General features: G+C 54.1%; 3 protein-coding genes across 8 annotated transcripts in view; 1 reads left to right on the forward strand and 2 right to left on the reverse strand.

The window, feature by feature from the left end:
• The window catches only part of UBE3B (ubiquitin protein ligase E3B), a 20,651-nt gene extending 17,775 nt beyond the window's left edge, over positions 1-2,876 (reverse strand). Inside the window, exons 1-5 of one of the 3 annotated variants that reach the window (XM_064392887.1) lie at positions 2,737-2,876; positions 2,035-2,117; positions 1,432-1,624; positions 963-1,083; positions 228-287 (exon numbers count right to left, since the gene is read on the reverse strand). In XM_064392887.1, coding sequence (XP_064248957.1) covers positions 228-287; positions 963-1,083; positions 1,432-1,592 — 342 coding nt within the window. In that variant the 5' untranslated portion in view covers positions 1,593-1,624; positions 2,035-2,117; positions 2,737-2,876. Of the gene's footprint in view, positions 1-227; positions 288-962; positions 1,084-1,431; positions 1,625-2,034; positions 2,118-2,564; positions 2,690-2,736 lie in introns of those variants that run through there. The other 2 variants (XM_064392886.1, XM_064392889.1) reach the window with 2 other exon arrangements.
• Positions 1,882-15,426, forward strand: KCTD10 (potassium channel tetramerization domain containing 10). 2 transcript variants are annotated; one of them, XM_064392894.1, is made up of 7 exons: positions 1,882-2,228; positions 4,834-5,047; positions 9,199-9,368; positions 9,847-9,933; positions 10,512-10,564; positions 11,349-11,544; positions 12,127-15,426. In XM_064392894.1, the coding sequence occupies exons 2-7, from the start codon at positions 4,840-4,842 to the stop codon at positions 12,343-12,345; spliced, it is 933 nt and encodes a 310-aa protein (XP_064248964.1). In that variant the 5' UTR covers positions 1,882-2,228; positions 4,834-4,839; the 3' UTR covers positions 12,346-15,426. The 2 variants fall into 2 exon arrangements, with proteins under 2 accessions (XP_064248964.1, XP_064248963.1); XM_064392893.1 differs by lacking the exon at positions 1,882-2,228 and adding an exon at positions 2,853-2,985.
• MYO1H (myosin IH) overlaps positions 15,420-17,946 on the reverse strand; it is a 28,924-nt gene continuing 26,397 nt past the window's right edge. For all 3 annotated transcript variants that reach the window (XM_064392891.1, XM_064392892.1, XM_064392890.1), the window contains 3 exons: positions 17,592-17,689; positions 16,577-16,676; positions 15,420-16,013 (listed from right to left, as the gene is read on the reverse strand). In XM_064392891.1, the coding sequence (XP_064248961.1) occupies positions 15,990-16,013; positions 16,577-16,676; positions 17,592-17,689 (222 nt within the window). In that variant the 3' untranslated portion in view covers positions 15,420-15,989. The remainder of the gene's footprint in view (positions 16,014-16,576; positions 16,677-17,591; positions 17,690-17,946) is intronic.

A 17,946-nucleotide genomic window follows, 5' to 3' on the forward strand; every position in this document is an offset into this window, starting at 1 on the left:
CCCAAACTCCCACATCACCCACCCCAGAAACCAAGTGTGCTTTAACTCCTGTGGCTGCACAGAGTAAAAATATCCCAGGACTTGTCCAAACTTTCCTTGTGGAATCTCCACAGTGCTCAAGGGCTTGTGAAAGCTTAAAAATTACATATTAGCAAAGTAAATCCCCACACAGAGAGTTAAAAAGGACCACCAAGCCCTCCCCAGTCCAAACCAAACCCCCTGCTGACCTTGGGCTCGTTCTCCACATCCATGCTGTTCAGGATACAACGGCACAGCTTTTCAAACCTCTGGGAAAATCCAAAGGTGGGATTAGTTCTAACTACAGGAAGGGTTATTCTGGAAAAGCACAAGAACAGCTCAGCAGAGGGAGGAAGATCTCTGTCTCAAATCAGCAAATGTTCCCAGGACATTCCCTACAGGAATCCTGATGGCTCCTTCCCTGGGAGCACACACATCACACTGCTGCTGCTGTGCAGGATTCCCTCCTTGGAACACAGGGCTTTTTTTGGGTGCTGCACCTACAGAAAACTGCATTTGAGCACAGATTTCCATGGGACAGAGATTAAAATACCCTCATTGCTGCTGCCATTGGAATGCAGCTTTCCATCTTCCAGCTGCTTTCCTTCCAGCCAGCCCTCACAGCTTCCTGGGATCATCATTTCAAGGCTTCACTCTGAACCCCCAAGTTCAGGGCATGGTGAGAAAAGCTGCTGGGGGACAAAGAACCTTCCCTGTGGCAGCACAGATCTCTGGGAGCTGTGCCAATGCACCTGCCTGGGGACCTGGGGTGTGCCAAAATCCCCAGGCACTGCTCAGCTGGCACAGTCAGCAGGAGAAACATCCATTAAAGGATGTCCCAAATACAGAACCACTGCTGAAAAATTCAAGGCTTCTCCTGTTTCAATCCTTCAGGAAGGGCCAGGAGTCAGAAGCATAGCAGGATGTGAGGGCAGTGTCCTCACCTCCTTGTCCTCCTTGGGGTTGAACACAAACAGCAGCTTCCTGGCAATCCTGAACACAGATAGGGCACTTCTTTTACTTGAGCCACATTCATTTGTCCCAAAGAAATCCTCCACCTCTCTCCTAGCAAAGAGGGAAAAACAAAGAGTTAAAAAGCAATCACTGAGCAAAGAATTCCTTCCCTGAAGGGGCCCAGGAGGAAGATGGAGAGAGACTCTTTACAAAGGTCTGGAATGACAGGAAAAAGGAGAATGGAGATAAATTGACACAGCACAGGGTTAGATGGGATATTGGGAAGAAATCCTTCCCCTGTGAGGGTGGAAGAAGCTGTGGCTGCCTCATCCCTGGAAATGTCCAAGGCCAGGTTGGAGCAGCCTGGGATAGTGAAAAGCAGCGAGGGGTTTGGAATGAGATGAGCCTTAAGGACCCTTCCAAGCCACCCCACTGCACGACCCCACGAATCCCACACACCTGATGTCCCTCTGCAGGCGGCAGCGACACAGAAACCTCCTGACCAGGGCCTGGAGCTGCACTGCAGCTCTCTCCCTCTCCTTCAGCTCCCGCCGCTCCTCCCGCGCCTGCCGCGCCTTGTCCAGGAACTGCGCCCTGGAGGACTGGCTGGCACTGAACATGGCTGGGGGAGCAGGATCCTCGCAGCAAGCACCTGCAACACCAGGGCAGAGTGGAGAAAACGCTCACAGAAAGGTGCTCTTGGCTGCCTGCAGGGGAGGGGAGAATCTGACAGCAGAGGGAAAAGCGGGATGAAAAAAACCCCAGTGACGGTCACGGGGCTGCAGCAGGGACACAAAAACACAGGCAGGGAATCCTTCCAGCACAGCCCACAGCCTGCTGCAGGCTGGGAGGTTTTAAGTGGAAAAACAAACAAATCAGTGGTTTTGACACTGTGCTCCACCTCCCCTGTCCAGCCTCTGTTCTTTCCTTGGTAACAGATAAGAACAACTCTCCAGCCAGAGACAGGAGGCAAAGGGCACAAGGGACACTGATTTATTGCCATTCACCAGATAAAACACCCAGGGTCAACCAGAGCTTTACAAACAGCAACAAAGAACTCACCTGAGGGATCACTTCTTCAAGGGAAGCGTGTGATGCTCATTTACACACTCACATGATCCCCGTCCAGAGGCTTCGGGCAGCTCCTGCACGGACAAGCACATTCCCTGCGGCTGATCTGGGGACTTAGACTTCCCCCGCGCAGTCCCGAGTCCTTTGGACCCGATTTACCTCCCGCTGCACCCGCAAGGAAACCGGTAAGTGGGAGGAGAAGCAGCACCGCGGCTCGGCGGCGGTCACCAGCACAGGAGGGCAGGGATAACTCCGTGTGTGACAGCGCGGAAGGACAAAGCGACCCGGGCCGCCGGCAGCCGGAGCAGGTGCCACCCCCGAGCAGCCACCCTGGGCTGCAGCTCCCAGGAGTCGCCGAGCAGCCACAGAGCCCCCTCAGCCCCTCCGGCAGCCCCCTGAGCCCCCTCAGCCCCTCTGGCAGCCCCCTCAGCCCCGCCGCATCCCTCCCGCAGCCTCCCCGGCCCAGGCTCCCACCGCGCCGCGCCGGGCCCCGCCGCTGCCGGCAGCCTCCAGGCGCTCACCCTCGTTCCGGAGGACACCGGGCCGGGCCGAGCGGCCCCGGAACGCCCCCGGTCCCTCCCGGTTCCCCCTCAGGGCCAGGCCGCGGCCGCAGCCCCCTCCTCGCCCCCGCGTCCGCGCTCCCCGTCCGGCCGCCAACCCGCCCCGCCGCTGCCGTTCCGCCGGCCCGCTCACCGGCTGGGCGCAGGCAGCACACCCAACTCTGCGTGCCGGCGGTACCGCGAAGGTCAAAGCGAGCCGGGCCGAACCGGGCCGTGCCAAGCCCGTGAGGTGGCAGCGCGGCGCGGCAGCGGCCCGGGGGGCCCGGCGGGCCATCGGACGGGTTTGGGGGCGCACCCGGGCGGCGCCGGAAGCGAGGCGAGGGGCGGAAGTTCCCCGCCCGGCGCTCCGCTCGCTCGCTCCGAGGGGCTCGGTCCGTTCATGGTGAGGGGCGAAGGGCGGCGCGGGACGGGCCTGCAGCGCTCGGCTGCGCTCAGGGCCCCGCGGGGACCAGGGCTGAGGGGAACGGGGTGTGAGGGGCTGCGGGGTCCGGGCCTCGCGGGGCGGGGGAAGCTGAGGGGGCTGCGGCCTTTGTGAGGGGGGTGAAGGGAGTCTGGGCCGGGGGGCTCAGGGGGGCTTTGGGCTGCGGGAGGGGGCGGAGGGGCCGGGGATTGCGGGGAGCGGTGCTGCCCGCGGGAGCCGCTGCCCTGGGGAGGGTGGGGTGAGGATTTGGGGGTGATGAGGAGCGGCAGATTCCTGGGATCCCTCGAGGCTGGAGAGAGGGGTCCCGGGGGGAGTCTGACCCCCGGGAGTGGCGGTGCTCGCGGTCCGGTTTGCCCCGTGGTTTGGGGAGGGCAGGGCTGCGATTTGGGGTCGTGGGGGGCTCCATCCCCTCGGGAGCCCCGCGCTCATTCCTGCCCGAGCTGGGCTGTCCCGGTACCGGGGGAGCCGAGGTTGCTGCCTGTGCATCCCGGAGATGATGGGATCATCTCCAGGCCGTCCCTGCCCCTCTCCCGTGCCGCACAACTCCGGCTCCTTTGGGAGCTTCCTGGCGGTGGAGCAAAAATCCTTCGGTTCAGCTCATCCCGGAGCTGGGATGGAAGGGGTTAATTATCCCACCCTGTCCCATCCTGAGGGAAAGGAGGCTCAAAGTGATTAAGGATTTAGCGGCTCTGGGGGCATTTGTGGTGCTGAGCCTCCCTGTGCCGGTGCCAGTGTGACCTCGGTGACAAGGAGGTGACAGGAATGTGGCTGCGGGCTGCTCGGTCCGGCTGGATTTTGGTGCTCTGAGCACTGTGGGAGGGCAGGAAAAGCTCCTGTGTGCTCTCCCTGCTTGCTCCAAGGGAAAAAGCCTTGAAAACCTGTGGATGTTCTGCATTTTAGCACTGGGGAATCTGTTGGTTTCTGCATTTGGAATCGTCTGCTCCACTTGTGTGTGTTGGGAATTGCCCAATTCCATCCCAGATTATTGATGGAGTAAGAGCTTTAAGCTGTGGAGTTGTGTAAGAAATGAAAGCAGTTGTTGTGGGAAAGCGTTGGCTTTGCAGTGCAAAACCCAGCTCAGCATTCCCAGGGCTTTTCCCCAGGAAAAAAACAGGGGCTGTGTCCATGAGTATCCTTCAGTTCCTGAGAGTGAAACATTTAAAACACTTGAGAACTTCACACGGAGAGCCACGGGAGGAGCCCAGGGGTGAAACACACCGTGGGAGCAGGGGTGTCACTCTGCCAGGGTGGGAGCTGCTCCCTTGAGCTGGGAGGTCCTTCCTTGAACTGAAAAGTTCTTCCTTCAGCTGGGAGCTGCTCCTTTGAGCTGGGAGCTGCTCCTTTGAGCTGTAAAGTCCTTCTTTGAGCTGGAATGTCCTCCCTTGAGCTGGGAGCTGCTCCTTTGAGCTGGGAGGTCCTTCCTTGAACCAGAAAGTCCTTCCTTGAGCTGAGAGCTGCTCCTTTGAGCTGGGAAGTCCTTCCTTGAGCTGGGAACTGCTCCTTTGAGCTGGGAAGTCTTTCCTTGAGCTGGGAAATCTTTCCTTGAGCTTGGAACTGCTCCTTTGGGCTGAGAGCTGCTCCTTCGAGTTGGGAAGTCCTTCCTTGAACTGAAAAGTCCTTCCTTTGAGCTGGGAGCTGCTCCTTTGAGCTGGAAATTGCACTCTTGAAGTGGGAAGTCCTTCCTGGAGCTAGGAAGTTCTTCTGGGAGCTGGGAACTGCTCCTTTGAGCTGGAAATTGCACTCTTGAGCTGAGAGCTGCTCCCTTGAGCTGGGAGCTCCTTCCTTGAGCCGGGCACCCTTTCCCTGCAGGAAGAGATGTCGGGAGAGAGCGTGGTGAGCTCAGCAGTGCCGGCGGCCGCGACGCGCACGACGTCCTTCAAGGGCAGCAGCCCCAGCTCCAAGTACGTGAAGCTGAACGTGGGGGGGGCCCTGTACTACACCACCATGCAGACCCTGACCAAGCAGGACACCATGCTCAAGGCCATGTTCAGCGGGCGCATGGAGGTGCTCACGGACAGTGAAGGTAAGGATTGGGGTGTTCCTGGTGCCCTCCGTGTCCTTCCTGGGCAGGGAAAGTCACAGGGAAGGTCAGAGGAACTTCTGCTAGCAGGGTTGGAAGGATGGGGGAATCTCTCCTGCAAGGGAGGGTTGGGATTGTTCAGCCTGGACCAAAGGAAGGTTTGGGGTGACTTAATTGTAACCTTGCAGTGCCTGAAGGAGCCACAAAAGCCACTGAGAGAATATTTAGAAAGCCCTGGAGTAGCAGGATAAGAGAACAGGTTTGGATTAGATATTGGGATGAAATCTTTCCCTGTGAGGGTGGCAAGGCCCTGGCACAGGGTTCCCAAAGCAGCTGTGGCTGCCCCATCCCTGGAAGTGTCCCTGGCCAGGTTGGAGCAGCCTGGGATCATGGAAAGTGTCCCTGCTCATGGAAAGGAGGGGAGTAAATAATCTTCAAGGTCCCTCCTAACCCAAACCATGCTGTTGTTCCATGATTCCATGATTATACAGCTGGGAAAATACAGTACGGGGTGGACTGAGTTTTGAGTGCTTTAAAACAGTGTGTTTAGAGGTTTATGATAAGCTTTCCTGAGATAAGAGGAAGTGGATTTGAAGGGAAAAAAATGTAAAAATACAGCCTGATTAGCTGAATATTCCTGGTTTAGCTGGAAGTCTTTATATTTAAGCTGGGGAAAACAAAGCTGTGTTGTTCCAGGTGTAATCCCAGGCCAGGATAAAGCAGGAATGTGGATGCTGTGATTGGGGGCTCTGGATTAAAGGGTCTCTGGGATACTTATCCTGGATACATGGAGGTTGCATTGAAAAAGTCAGTCTGTGGGTCAAATTTGGAAAAAAGTCAAATGGGAATCAACACTGGGTCCAGTTTGGGAAAAACATCTGTCAAATGGGAATCAACACCTGGACTGGGAACACTGGAGGAGTGAAATGTTGTGAACATTCTCCCTTTGCTAAACTTGGGCTGGATCTTCCTGTCCCTCCCTGAAGCTGCTGTGCTGAATTTGATAATTCCAGACTTCCCATGGTTGGAAATGGATCGGAAATTCCAAATTCATTTTGGAAACTCACCCTGGCGTGATCCCAGTGTCCTGGGCAGGTACAGGAGGGTTGGGACATCCCATTCCCAGGGCTCAGAGGCTCTGGAAGTGCAGGTGCTGTTTGCACCTCAAATCTGAGGATAACAGGAGTTTCTCCCACTAAAATACCATGTCTGGGACTTAAAATCCCAAGTTTGTTTTGCTGTGACTCCCACAGTGTGTGTGTGGGATTGTTCCATGGAACCAGTTAGTGTTTTAAGAGGAATTTGATACTTCCTGTATGTTGTAACACAGACACTCCCATTGCAGCAGTTCTTGCTTTATCTCCCCTTGCCTGGAAACTGGGACAATAGCACTGGGGCTGCTAAAGGAAACACTTTTTATCTGGAATTCTTCAAAATCCTCCTCATTGGTCACACCCAAAACCTGGCACCAAACAAGATGTTTCTTAGGAAAAGAAGCCAGGCTTGGGGAGCAAGTGGAAGGGGTTGGGTTGAACCAGTCTGGAATTTGGCACACGGGGTCCTGCTCTGTGTCTGGGATTCAGATCCAGCTCCTCCTCCCAGCTGAACAATTCCAACCTGCTGCTCCTCAGGCTGGAGGAGAAAAGTCTGGGCTTCTCTGGCTGTGGGTGGCAGATGATTGCTTTCAGCTTAGAAATTATTGATGAACTGTAGCAAATCAGCATATTTGGAACACTTTCTTTGGATGGTAATGAGCAGGGAGAAGGATGTGAGTTTTCCAGGTGCATCCACCTGTTTCCAATTCTCTTTTTTTTCCCTGGCCCCCTGCTGCTGTTGATGAGGAAGCTGTTCCTGGTCCAGCTGCTGATAAGAGAGTGGAGCCTCAGGCAGTGTCCAGTGTCAGGCTCCTGTTTCACCTGCCAGGGCTTGGTTGGAAAATATCTGGTTTTAGCTGGTTTTAGCATCCTGTCCCTGAGAATTCCCATAAAATAAAGATGGATTTCTAAAGGTGTGATGTGTCCATGGACAAAAGCAGTGAGGGGAGGGGGGCTCTGCCCCTCTGCCCAGGTGAGACCCCACCTGTAGAGCTGCCCCAGCCCTGGGCCCAGCACAGGGAGGAGCTGGAGCTGCTGGAGAGAGCCCAGAGGAGGCACCAGGAAGCTCTGCTGGGAGGAAAGGCTGGGATTGTTCAGCCTGGAGAAGGGAAGGCTCTGGAGTGACCTAAGTGTGGCTTCCAGGGCCTGAAGGAGCTGACAGAAAGGTGGGAAAGGACTATTTGCAAGGGTTTGGAGTGGTGGATGGCTTCATATTGCCAGAGGGTAGGAATTGATGGGATATTGGGAAGAAATCCACCCTGTGAGGGTGGTGAGAGGCTGGGATGGAATTCCCAAAGAAGCTGGGGCTGCCCCATCCCTGGAATGTCCAAGGCCAGGGCTTGGAGCAGCCTGGGATGGTGGAAGGTGGCTCTGCCCATAACAAGGGGGTGGAACTTTAAGTTCCCTTCCATCCCAAACCATTCCATGGTTCCATACAGCCCATGGATTCCATGTCCATGTTCCTAAATGGACCACAGGATGTTTTTGGAACACTGCATTAAAAAAATTACTCCAAAAGACTTCAGCCCACTTGTTGACTCTGCTGTGGCCCAGTGGCACCAGGGTCACTTCCCTGTGACTCATCTCCTTTGGGCTGTCTGGGGGAAGCAGAAGGGTTTTTAAAGTTCTTCTAGTGGTCACCCTGATTTTGCAATGCTACTGAAGTGTTTTCTCATCCCCCACATGAAAATGAGCAATTCTGCTTCAGTTTCACCATCTGTAAACATGAAGTTGCAGCAGATTTTTGCAGCCTGTGAGGAATCACAGAAGAGTTTGGGGATGGTAATTCTGCTCTCACTGGCTCTTTACCTTCCTGTGTGCTCCAGTGAGCTTGGGATGTAGCTGCATTTGTGGAATATGGATATCCTGGTTCATTACCATGGCTTGTGCTTCCTCTTTATCACAGAATCCCAGAATGGTTTGGGTCAGAAAGGACTTTAAAGCTCACCTTGTTCCACCCCTGCCATGGGCAGGGACACCTTTCAGTAAATCTCCCACTAAAATTGGATTTCTTGCTTTCCATATTCTGCACTGCCAAATGGGCTTTTTTCTGTTCTAGTTGGATTAGCCATTAGTCTGGGTCAGTCCTTTGTTCCATCATTTCTTTCTCTAGTTTGTTGTTCCAGCCTGTAAAATCACACTTGGAGCACACTTTGTGTTGTCTGTGGACAGCAGGAATGAGGGAGCTGGGAAGGCTGGAGTGAGCTGCTGCAGAGTGTCTCCTTTTCCCTCAGAAAAGGCCATGTTCCCTTTCCAGACTGAACCAAATGTTCAGACTTTTCCTCGTAATTCCATTCATGCAGAGCACACAGGGGCTGCTTTAACCTACTTTCCTTATTTGTCCAAAATATGACTCCTTCCCCACAAGCGTTTCCTCGCTGCATTCCTGAGCCTCAGCCTGTGAGAGTGGCCATCTGTTCACTCAGGGAAACTCCAGCCTTGGCACTCCTGACTTTTCCAGGGTCCAGCCTGATCCCAGCCACGAGAGGTGAAATGTGGATGCTGCACCCACAGCTTTGGTTGTAGCTCTTTTCTTCTCTGGAGAAGAGAAGGCTCCAGGGAGACCTTGGAGCACTTTGCAGTGCCTAGAGGGACTCCAGGAGAGCTGAAAGAGGGACTTTGAGCAAGGGCATGGAGGGATGAGACAAGGGGGAATGGCTTCCCACTGTCAGAGGCAGGGCTGGATGGGATATTGAGGAGAAATTCTTCCCTGTGAGACTGCTGAGGGTGCCCCGAGAAGCTGTGCCTGCCCCTGGATCCCTGGAAGTGTCCAAGGTCAGGTTGGACAGGGGTTTGGTGCAACATGGGCTAGTGGAAGGTGTCCTTGCACATAGCAGGGGTGGGACTGGATGGGCTTGAAGATCCCTTCCAACCCAAACCATTCCATGATTCTCCTCCCACCACGGTCCCAGGCTCCAGCTGTGCCGCACTCCCTGCTCGCATTCCCCGTTCCATCCTCACACTCCCTGTTCCACCATGTCCTTCACCAGTTTGCTCTGCCAAGGCCTTTAGCCACGTTCATCTCAGCTTGTCCTTACTGTGGCCCTCCTGTGTCCCCAGGCTGGATCCTGATCGACCGCTGTGGGAAGCACTTTGGGACAATCCTGAACTACCTGCGGGACGGGGCCGTGCCGCTCCCGGAGAGCCGCCGGGAGATCGAGGAGCTGCTGGCTGAGGCCAAGTACTACCTGGTGCAGGGGCTGGTGGATGAATGCCAGGCAGCCCTGCAGGTGGGCACGGGGCTCAGGGGTAGCTGGGGGTGGGCAGCAGCATCTGGGCAGAGCAGGATTTTCTCCTGGTCTTCATGTGGATGGGATGGAAATGGGAATCGTTCGTGTTGCCATCTGCTGGTGTCTGGTCACATCTAGGAAAACCAGCTTCTTCTCAGAGCTGCTGGGGGCCCTGTTGTGTTCTTTGTTATGCTCTGAGGTTCCCATCTTGGGTTTGATGCCACTGTCACTGATGTCCTGTCTGAGAGAAGCCCCATGCCAGATCCTGCTGTTTAACTGGGCACAGGACATTCAGTGGTGGAGCACAGGAATGGACACCTCAGGTGCTCCCTGAAGAATGGTGCCTGGCCAGCCACAGTCCAGAACCACCACAGGGACAGACTGGACACTGATCCCTCAGCAGAGCTCTTTCCCAGGAAATGTGGGTGTGCCCTGGGATCTGTTGTCACTCAGCTGCTCTTTGGTTCTTCTCCCACAGAACAAGGATGCGTATGAGCCCTTCTGCAAGGTCCCGGTGATCACCTCCTCCAAGGAGGAGCAGAAGCTGATTGCAACCTCCAACAAGGTGAGAGAGACTGGGACGTGCCATGGGGAGAGCTGGGGGTGCCCATCCTGGAGAGGAGAAGGCTCTGGGGAGACCTCAGAGCTCCTTCCAGTGCCTAAAGGTGCTCCAAGAGAACTAGAGTGCTGGATAGGGGATGGAGTGACAGGATAAGGGGTGATGACTTTAGGCTGAAGGAGGACAGGGTTAGATGGGATATTAGGAAAAAATTATTCTTGTAAGGGTGGGGAGACCCTGGCTCAGGGTGCCCAGAGAAGCTGTGGCTGCCCCATCCCTGGAAGTGTCCAAGGCCAGGCTGGATAGGGATTGGAGCAACCTGGGATAGTGGAAGGTGTCCCTGCACATAGCAGGGGGTGCTGATAAGACAGAGGGAAGATAAGAATAGATGAGGATCCAGTCCCAGAAGGGGTCAGGAGGGATTGCAGCCCCATTGCCAACCTGTGCATCACAGGTTTGCAGCAACACCACTGAAATCCCACTGGGAATTTGTCATTGCAGCTTCTCTGTGGGGCCTTGGGCTGAGCTGAGGTTCCAGCTCAGGCTGTGCTCCCTGGAACTCATCTGTGCTTTGTTTCTTACAGCCAGCAGTGAAGCTGCTCTATAACAGAAGCAACAACAAATATTCCTACACCAGGTAAGTGACTTCATGTGGAATTGCTGGAAGTTTTTCATACATTAAAATCCACTATAAAAGTTTCCTTTTTCTTCCCCCGACTCAATGACAGATTGGTGTTGGCAGGCACTCTATTTTTTCCCAGTCAATTTCAAACTGAAGTCAGAAGGGAGTCTGCTGCCATCCATGGAAGGCTGAGCCTGTGTTATTTCTGTGCCAGAGGAATTCCTCTGATCCATAGGTGCAGCTGGCAGAGGCTCCTGGCCAAATGCTGTCTGCATTCCCATGGACTGCAGTGTGGTAGTTGAACACAGGGAACTCAGTGAGTGGTGAAATCATCAATCTGGGAGCCTTGTCCTCATTCTCTTATTCCCTTATAAGTTTCATGACATAACAGTGCCCATCCAGGGTGCTGAGCTCAGGAATGGTTTGATTTGGCTGATAGGATTTTGCACCTGGGTGAAATGGCCTTGGACAGTTGTTGACAGGGCTGTTGCTGTTGTATGGCTGCTGCTTCAGCTTTTCCTGCCTGTAGTAGTGAAATAATAAGAATTAATTTCTTTAGTTTGCCCCATCCCTGGAAGTGTCCAAGGCCGGGCTGGATGGGGCTTGGAGCAACCTGGGCTAGTGGAAAGTGCCCCTGCCCATGTCACAGGGTGGCACTGGATGGGCTTTAACATCCCTCCATCCCAAACCATCCTGGGATTCTGTGACACAGGAATCTGGGATCTCAGGCCTGTCAGTGCTCACTGCTCCTACTCTTTCCATGTGCTCTAAATTCCTGCTGCTGCCTCCATTCCCACAGCAACTCCGATGACAACATGCTGAAGAACATTGAGCTCTTTGACAAGCTGTCCCTGAGGTTCAACGGGAGGGTGCTCTTCATCAAGGATGTCATTGGGGATGAGATCTGCTGCTGGTCCTTCTACGGGCAGGGCCGCAAGATCGCCGAGGTCTGCTGCACCTCCATCGTTTATGCCACCGAGAAGAAGCAGACCAAGGTACAGGAAAACTGGGGATGCTCCAGCCTGGCACCCTGACAGCTGAACAGGCCGGCACTTTGTCATTGTTCAGCACCTCTGGAGGATAATCAGTGCATTGAGAGTGGGGCAGCAGCTGGAGCTCATCCTGGGGGTGCAGCAGGAGCTGCCTGCACTGGGCAGTTGGGATATTCCATAAAGCCCTGTGGTATTCCATAATGCATCGTGGTATCCATAATGTTCGGTCCAGCTCTATCTTCAGACAAACTATATTTGGGTTTGGCAGTTGCAAGTAGATGATCTAGGGATGGAACTAAATTATCTTTAAGGTCCCTCCCAACCCAAACCATTCCCTGGCTCTACACCCCCATGTAAGGAGGGATCCAGCAATGGCACACCTTCTCTGTGTTCTTCCCTTTCCCAGGACAGATCTGTCTGGTTCTGGTAAAAACCCAACTTGTTGTTGGACTCAGAAGTTAGAAACAAAAAATGGAATAGAAAGGATTGTGCCTGAAAGGATTTCTGTGGCTGGGGTGCAGGGTGTCAGGAATCCAAACTGAGGTAAAACCTGCAGTGAGTGACCTTCTGTTCCCTGCCTGCCAGGTGGAGTTCCCAGAAGCCCGAATTTACGAGGAGACCCTGAACATTCTTCTGTACGAATCCCAGGATGGGAGGGGGCCGGACAATGCCCTCCTGGAAGCCACGGGAGGGGCTGCAGGGCGCTCCCACCACCTGGAGGAGGACGAGGAGCGGGAGCGCATCGAGCGCGTGCGGAGGATCCACATCAAGCGCCCGGATGACAGGGCCCACCTGCACCAGTGAGCCTGGGGACCCCCTCAGCTCTGGGGAAGGGGCTGCCCTGCAGCAGGACCAGGCAGTGCAGCTCCTGTTCAGCACAGTCTGTAAATTGGGATTTGTAACAAACTCTAGGTTATTTGGGGTATTTAAATGCGGTAGTTGTAGGGCGAGGATCAATGAGGTTACTGGGCAGCCTGGAAGGGCCTGTTGAGCAGCTGGAGAAATGCCCAGAATTTTTAGCACTCTTGTCGTTGCTGTTTTGTGCTGGAGAGGAGGAGGACTGGCTTCCTGTGGCTTTGGTAATGATCCTGCACTTTAAAAGCAAAACAGCAAACAAAAGGTCAGCCAGCCACCCTCCTTCCCTCCAGGCACTCCCTGACCCTCCTGGGCTGGGGGGAAAGGCAGGGACCTGGACCCAGGGCTGCTGCACAGCTCCCTGCCTCCTGGGAGAGAGCTTGGGAGTGCCTTGGGTGACTCCTCAAAGAACAAATGCACAGGCTGATGAGGTTCCTGGAGTGCTGGGAGCAGAGAGATCCCTCAGAACGTGGGAGGGAGCAGGGGCTGCTCCCTCAGGTTCCCCACAGCTCTCAGGATCTGCTGCTCCAACGGTTCAGTGGAGCTTCTGCAGCACTGAGCTGGGGACACCCATCCCTGTTTTATCCCTAAAGTTCAAGGTTAAAATTCCGCCCAAAGGAGGAGAATCAGGAGCAAACTGTCCATGGTTGCTTTCCCTAGGAGTGCTGTTGGTGCTGGTCAGTGCTTAGAGCTTCTGCCTGAGCCTGGATCTCAGCTGGGGGGTTGGTTTCCAGCAGCTCTCAGGTACCAGGAGTCACAGCAGTTCAGTCCCCCCATGTTGGGGGTGCTGGTGGGGGACAGCCCTGGTTCCCTTCTGGAGCTGATCCAGGAGCGTTGCCTTGCTCTGAGTGAGGGGAAACAGAAGCAGGCAGTGACCCAGAGGCACAGGTTCCCTGTTTGACTTCACCCTGAGGCTGTTCCAAATCCTCCCACCATGGCAGCTGTGTGTGGAAGGGCAGAGCATGGAGAAGGCCACTGCACTGTGGTTTTCTACAAGTGCTTTTCTCTTGTCAATGAATATTTTATCTACCTCCTTGTCTCCTGTTGCCTGTTGTGGAGTCAAGTGACAGTGGTGGGAGGTGGGGTGTCATTCCATAGGGGTGAGCAGAGCCACAGCTGTGACAGTTCAGGTCACCAGTCCTGGCAGGGAGAGAAACCTGAGGTAGGAAGTGTTAGACTTGCACTGCAGCAGCACCCGTGGGTGACACCAGAGCACTCTGCCTGGGCTAGAGTTTCTTTTGACCCTTTCTCTGGAATATTTAGCACTGGCTTTAACAGCCACACTCCTCTGGAGCAGCAGCTCTGTGTTCTGCTCCAAGGATCAGGGCTGCTGAGGACATGGGAACAGTGTAAAAAGCAACGGTGCTGCAGCAGCACCAGCCACGTTCTTCTGTTCCACAGAGCTCTTTGGTAGAGGCTGAAACACACCAGGAAGTGGCTGTTCAGTTTTGGATCATCAAGTAAAGCTCAAAGATTTTCAAGTTAATCTGAGGCCATCTTTCTAGTAACCAAAGACTTCTCCACATTGCAGGCAGCTGCTGGCTGTGGCAGGTGGGGGTGTTGTACCTGTCTCCTCTTTCTCCTGCAGCTGCTGATTGTTCACTGAGAGCTCCACAGTCTCCTTGGGGTTCAGCAGCTTCAGCTCTGTCCTGACACCTCAGGGCCTCCAGTTTGAGTTGTACTTAAACCTGTTTGCAGCACCCTCTAGGGCAGTGCAGAGGGGGAAGAAGCCAGTGCCTCTCCCCTCAGGGCTGGGATGAGCTGAGGGCGAGGCAGGGAAGTCCTGGATTGCTGTTTCTCCAGCACTGTGTACTTTGACACTTACTGCTGATTACTGGGCTGTTACTGGGCTTCTCAGCGTCTGGAGCTGCCCTTGGGGTGGAGGCTGTGTCTCAGCAGAGGGTGACCAGGGACCAGCACCAGCCCTGCAGCAAACCCTGCTCACTCCAGCTGGGAGCTGCTCTCCAGCTCACCCCCAGCTGTGCTGGCCTGCAGACCCCAGACCAAATCCAGTCCTGTGGGGCACAGCAGCTTCAGCCCCAGGAGGTGACACCAGTACTAAGCACCTGACAGGTCACAGCTACATGATTAACTTCTCTGTAAATAGATCCTTAACTGGCTTCAGGCTTTTCCCTTTCAGGTTATGCAAACTAAGTTCTTAAAAACCAGGGGAGGGCTGTTTTTAATCTTTGTACAGTGCTTTGTAGAGCTGTTGGTTTAGCAAAGTCACTCCAGGAGAGTTAAAGTTTCCATTTCAGTTTCGTTACTGCATTTGTGGGCAGACTCTGTCTTAACTCACTCCTGAGCTCACCCTCGGGGTTCTGTAGGGTGCAGCCAAGCTGTGCTGTCCTAGGGCCTGTCCTTTACCTGCTGCTCCTGTCCTTGCTCTGGGCACACCCTGGTCATGCCCTTGCACAAATGCTCTCAGCCCTGAGCCTCGTTACTCTAAATGGTTTTACTCTGAGCTCTCAGGTGCAGTGGGGGCTCAGGGCAGGTGTCCTGGGCACAAGCAGCTCTTCAGATTATCCTTCCCTGCCTCCCAGTGCCAGGGAGAGCAGAGCTGGCTGCTTTCATCCTCCAGCACCAGCAGTGCCAGCACAGCCCAGGGGAGCTGAGGAGTCCCCCTGGGGAAGGGATTTTGTCCCCTCCCAGCTCCTGACACGGGTGGGGCTGCACGAGGAGGGGACAGGGACCAGTCCTGGTGCCCCTTTCCCACCTCTCTCTGCCTGTAGCACCAAAGCAGCTGCTCCTGCACTACCCCAAGGCAGGTTTGGATCCCCTGAGCAGCACCTGGGCAAGGCTCCAAGCTTCCATCCTACCTTAGAGCAAAGCATAGGTAGAACCTTTCAGTCTTAATGGAATTGTTTCATGGACAACAGCAAATTCCTGTTCTGTACAATCATTCCCACCTGTCCAGACTTCTGCACAGAACAAGCTTCAGCTGGATTTCAGTGTATGGTTGATGTTTGCAATATGTACTTTTGTTTTTTTTTAATATAACACAATAAATTAGAAGATATTTCATATTTACATGCGAGTCACTTTATTACTTGCTTGGAGCTCGATATCCTCATGGGCTGTGTGGCTGGAGGAACTTTTGGGATGAAATATCAGATCTCCATCCTAATTAATGTCAGTTTGACCTCCCAGCCTTCCCTGTGGGAGAGGGTTGGGATTCTCTCTGGTCAGTCTGCCTTGAGAAAAGTTGGTTTTAGACCTGGGTTAATACTGCTCTGTATTTCCTGCAGTGCTCCTGAGTAGTGAGTCAAAGTACAGCTACAGAAGCCTTTTGGCTTCTGTCCTAATCCTTCCTGACCTCTCAGAGATGGAGATTTTACCTTGGAACTTGGGGGATAAATGTCCCTGTGACCACGTAAGGAGCGTCTCCTTCTGGGGACGTTACAGCAACATGAGGGATTTTATTTATCTATAGCTGAATAGTTTTAAGCTATAAAAAAAGAGCCTAAAAGATGCAAACAAACTCTCAAATCACAGCAGCCCTGTGGCGTCAGATTCCAGGGGAGATGTGAGGGCTGGTCTCATCCTGCAGGCTCCTTTCTGTTCCCAGCCAAGGGAACAGGAACTGGTTCTCATCAAGACTTTCTTGGGGTTGACACCTGGAAGAAGAGGAAGGAGCCATTAAATTAGGAATTCTCAAGATGCCTGGGAAGAGAGGTGGTGGTGAGTTTCTATTTGCCCATTGGTACATAGAGACAATTCCCTCCATCTCATCTGCAGGATGGAGAATTCCACTTGGAATTCTTCCTTGGAGCTGTCACCTCCTCAGAGGACCTGCTTGGGTGACAAGAAGTGCCTTCCCTCCATGCCCCAACCCCAACCCCTTGGTTGAGGGAGGCAACAAGAGGTAGAAAACACCTCCTGAGGCCTCATTTTTCTGGTGCACATTGAGTTTGGGTCAGACTAAATTCTCTGGGTCCCCACACCAGGAGCCAGCCTTGCTCCCCCATCCCTGGGCCAGTTCCTGCACAATCCCTGGAGCTGCAGCTCCCAGCACTGTCGTGGATCACCTCATGCAGGTGACACTGACGGGGTGGTCACCTCCTGCCTTGGGAGGGGACAGTCCCTCCTGGACTCCCAGGAAGGGGGGCTGTGCTCTCTGCAGCTGGAGATCCACAGGAGGAAGCAGCAGGTGCCTCCCCGTGCTCAGCTGAGGCCTTACCACTGTCAGCTGTCCCGTTTTGTCCTTGAAGACCTGAGGCTCTGGCCCCACGGTGAACACCATGGTCCCCTCCTTCCCGGAGCCCACGCGGAACCGGAGGCTGCAAGCACAGAATGCCCCTGCAGAGCTCTCCCCACAGGAGGTTTTACTCCAAACCCCCTTTATTTCTGTTCCCTGGGCAAATCGTGTTAGAGGAGCAGATCAGAGCCTCCAGCTTAGGTGAATTTCCTAAACAATTGCATTATCCCAGCGAGCCCAAGGGGTTGATGAATGGAACAAGGCTGCCCAGCCCGGGCTTCTGAGTGTTCCTGGTGCAATTAAGCACTGGAAGCTAAGCAGATCTGACCTGGAGGAAAGCACTGAGCACACCAAATCTAATTAGAGCTGAAACGCAAAGGCCAGGCTGAAAAGCTGGAGCAGAAGTGCAGGTTTCACCTGCCAGCTCCAATTCCCAGAGAGGTTGGAGACATGGACTGCATCCACCTGCCAGGAGCTCAGGGCTGGGACTGGGAGGAACCACATTTTGGGCCTCCTCAATCCTTCTGGGAGAGGAGCATTTGTCCTGAGGTGACCCACAGCTTCCCAGTTGGCTTTCCTGAGGCTAATGGGATCCCCTGTGGAACCACTAAAGCCACGACCTCATGCCCAGGTCACATCAGAAAACTGAAAAAAAAAAAGTGGGTTTAAAGTACAATCACCTAGAAATAAGTTGGGTTTAGGCAGGTGGGGCATGGGCAGCTGTCAGCAGCACCCCTAGCAAGGTACAAGGACTGATCAGTCTGGGAAAGCCTGAGAAAAAGCTTGGAATGATTTTTAATACATTTTCTCTCAGTGCATCCCATTTCATCTCCCTGTGCCTCTGGAAGTCACAAAAACAGAGATGCTGCTGCACCAGACCTGTCCAGCTCTGGGCACTGTCTGCTGGGGGGATGTCAACAGTCTTGACCTAGTCCAGGCCTAAAAGGTTTTCCCATAAAATTGAGCCTGTCCAGTACTACCCATCCACCCTCCTTACCTTCCCTTCACCACTTTAACGAGGCTTTGCTTGTTGGCCAATATGCAGAGCTTGGTCACTGTCTCAAATATGTGCTCACACTGCAGTATCACATCTCCCTGGAAACACAAAAAGGGGGATAAAGTCACCTGGCATCACCCCAGCACGTGATGGTGCAGAGAAACTCCTTTGGAATGACTGCCAGGCAGAAGAGACCAAATTGAACACCCTCTCCAGGGATTATTTAGGATTTATTTTGTCTAAAAAAAGGCAGGAGCGTGTCCAGAGAAGGGGATGGAGAATCAGCCACACCAGGAGGGGCTGAGGGGGCTCAGCCTGGAGAAAAGGAGGCTCAGGGAGGACCTTCCCATTCTCC

Source organism: Passer domesticus, chromosome 17, assembly GCF_036417665.1.
Source record: "Passer domesticus isolate bPasDom1 chromosome 17, bPasDom1.hap1, whole genome shotgun sequence".
In the NCBI taxonomy this organism is placed as follows: domain Eukaryota; kingdom Metazoa; phylum Chordata; class Aves; order Passeriformes; family Passeridae; genus Passer; species Passer domesticus.